The sequence below is a fragment of the Megalobrama amblycephala genome, linkage group LG6, assembly GCF_018812025.1.
Source record: "Megalobrama amblycephala isolate DHTTF-2021 linkage group LG6, ASM1881202v1, whole genome shotgun sequence".
NCBI lineage: Eukaryota > Metazoa > Chordata > Actinopteri > Cypriniformes > Xenocyprididae > Megalobrama > Megalobrama amblycephala.
Window position 1 is genome coordinate 7770102 of NC_063049.1, and position 3189 is coordinate 7773290.

A 3189-nucleotide genomic window follows, 5' to 3' on the forward strand; every position below is an offset into this window, starting at 1 on the left:
GTACATGCAGTCTCAAAATGGCCATTATTGCCATAGACAAATCACTTGCATTTCTTGTCATGTTGGATTTAGGTTAAGTGCCTCTATTGAATATCTTTTGTGTGTGTGTTTGTGCTTGAGTAGAAAGAACCACGGCGGCGCAGTTATAACAGCACTCTGACGATTCCTCACGTCGTGAGGTCTGTGGAGGAAATCACTCAGGCTGAACTGGACAACATCTGTGTCAACGTCAGAGAGAAGATTTACAACCGTGCCACAGTGAGTCTCCTTCAGAATCTAACCTGGAGATCCTCTGATGACTTCAGTTCATGGCCTCTGTTTGCTACCCACGCTTCTGTTTCCCAGCTTGTCTGACTTGTTCTAGAACTGTACGTGACCGTGTGACTGTGCTTTTGTCCATCAGGGTTCCACCTGCCATCAGTGTCGCCAAAAAACAACTGATACCAAGACCAACTGCCGCAACCCAGAATGCGTGGGTGTTCGCGGACAGTTCTGCGGGCCTTGTCTCAGGAACCGCTATGGAGAAGAGGTCCATGATGCCCTCCTGAACCCGGTTAGTGTTTATTCATGTTTTGATGATTTTATTCATGTCGTTAGCACTGGAATATGGGTTGTGATTGGACCAGCATTTCTCTAAATGATTCGAGCATATTGCTGAGGTGTGGTTGTGTTCTTCTAGGAGTGGCTTTGCCCCCCATGCAGGGGCATCTGTAACTGCAGTTTCTGCCGTGCCAGAGAGGGGCGCTGTGCTACAGGTGTGCTCGTGTACCTGGCCAAGTACCATGGCTATGACAATGTCCACTCTTATCTCAAAAGGTAAAGGTTTTTAGTAGCTATTACTGTTCATTTTATTGTTTTGTTTTTTGATTGTTACTGTTTACACTACTGTACATAAACACCGCAACAGATGCATTTTTTTTTTTTTTTTTTTTTTTTTTTTTTAACTGAAACCAAAGTGAATCTTTTCATTTAGCCAAAAAACCAAAAATAAAGTTTTAAATAGCCAACACTTAAACTGAGTTAAAAAAAATATGCACAAGTTAAAATGCACAAGTTAAAAATCAACTTAAATGATAAAATCTCCAATTTGTTGTTGAAATAAACATTTAAATGATGGCTTTAGTAACTTTTCATGAGATTTATTCAAGCATCCGTTAAATGAAATAAGCACCATTTACAAATTATATTTCATATATTTATTAAAATGCTCCTCCCTGGAGTTATTTCTAGCTAACAAATGAGTTTATGAACATTAAGTTGTACTGTATCTTTTTTAGTAGTAAAGAGTAAGAGATGGTCCACATTAACTGAAACTACAGCGATCTTTCACAACATTAAAGAGCAGCAAAATCACATTTGTTTGAATTTCAAGATTAAAATTGACATTTGAAAGCTCAGACTTTTTCTGTCAAAAGCAATAAAGCACAAGGCTCATTGTGATTATTGGATGGGAGGTGTGCTGCAAATAATGTTTGAAGTTTTGTCGCATTAACTGAAAACAGCTTGCACTAAAACATCTCAGTTCATCAAAATGAAGATCAGTTCAATGAGAAATCAATATTGTCAACCCAGTGCTACGTGTTGTAGCTTATCCACGTTGTTTGCGAAACACTATGGTCAAAATGCACCATCATAAAGCGCTAATTAAATGCCACTGTTTCAGTCAATGATTTCCAAAACCAAAATTTTTTGGTTGCTGAAACTTGTGCACCATAAACTGTAATAATATAAATGTGTAACTGTTCCAAACGTGTGGACTGCCAATCTATACAGCTGTTATATCCATACAGAATTATAGTTTCTGTGTATGTAGACTTCTCGCTAAGTTTTGAGACAGATCTGTTGTCAAGTCACTTGGTGGCTTTTGGGCAATCTACAAAGGAGTAACCGATGTCTCTAATCTCTCTTCACAGTTTAAAGAAGGAACTGGAGGAAAGTGAATAAAATGGCTTCCATGTTCTGTGGAGTCCAACCAGAACTGACATCGTCCTCAAGTGTCTTGTTAATTGTTGACGTGATTCACAAAGCTTCCTTAAAACCTGCTGCAGGTTCATTTTGAGTAGACGGTTGGGAGTCTACATGATCTTAATAAATTTGCATTGTTTTAAATGTATTTTTAATTTTTCAAAGGGAGTGGTTTTATCTCTGTACTGTATTGGTTACTTTGAAAACTGTTGGCTGCAATACTTGTTCTTGTTTTTACCATCTTTTTAATCGGTATGTTCTTCCGACGCTGTTTTGACTGCGCAATGTTCTGCTGTAGTAATGGAATAAAACTTGTGCTTTTTCATTTCTGTCTTTATGGGTCAATGAATGTTCAAGAGTAAAATATGTATTCATGTTGGTTTTGTTTTTAAATCTTATACCATTTTTCAACTAGATTTGAAGTTAAAATGGTGCAGTCAAGTATTTGTCTGTGTCTTCAGTTGATTTATGTGCACATGTAGCGTTGCAGTACTTTTGAAACAGTCATCAGGGTATCTGCAGGGTTTGTTTTTAAAAAAAATAAAAATAAAAAATAAACCCTGCAGATACCCTGATGACTGTTTCAAAAGTACTGAAACGCTGCACAAATTAAAGGTGCCCTAGAACCAGTTTTTACAAGAGGTAATATAAGTCTAAGGTGTCCCCTGAATGTGTCTGAAGTTTCAGCTCAAAATACCAGGCTGCGGCCCCTTTAAATCGCGCGTGCTCCGGGCTCTCAGCTATAATACAGTGCATTTTCAAAGTTCACACAGCTAATATAACCCTCAAATGGATCTTTACAACAATACTGCATGCATGCTTTGGATCATGTGAGTATAGTATTTATTTGGATGTTTACATTTGATTCTGAATGAGTTTGATTGTGCTCCGTGGCTAAAGCTAACATTACACACTGTTGGAGAGATTTATAAAGAATGAAGTTGTTTATGAATTATACAGACTGCAAGTGTTTAAAAATGAAAATGGCGACGGCTCTCTTGTCTCCGTGAATACAGTAGGAAACAATGGTAACTTTAACCACATTTAACAGTACATTAGCAACATGTTAACGAAACATTTAGAAAAACGATTCACAAATATCACTAAAAATATCATATCATGGATCATGTCAGTTATTATTGCTCCATCTGCCATTTTTCGCTATTGTTCTTGCTTGCTTACCTAGTCTGATGATTCAGCTGTGCACAGATCCAGACGTTAATA

At 37.4% G+C, this 3189-nt stretch overlaps 1 protein-coding gene across 2 annotated transcripts in view; it reads left to right on the forward strand.

Annotated features, from left to right (window-relative positions):
- Positions 1 to 2290, forward strand: part of cdca7a (cell division cycle associated 7a) — a 9353-nt gene extending 7063 nt beyond the window's left edge. For both annotated transcript variants that reach the window (XM_048192799.1, XM_048192798.1), the window contains 4 exons: positions 124 to 258; positions 404 to 553; positions 680 to 816; positions 1914 to 2290. In XM_048192799.1, the coding sequence (XP_048048756.1) occupies positions 124 to 258; positions 404 to 553; positions 680 to 816; positions 1914 to 1944 (453 nt within the window). In that variant the 3' untranslated portion in view covers positions 1945 to 2290. The remainder of the gene's footprint in view (positions 1 to 123; positions 259 to 403; positions 554 to 679; positions 817 to 1913) is intronic.
- The last annotated feature ends 899 nt before the right edge of the window (positions 2291 to 3189 follow it).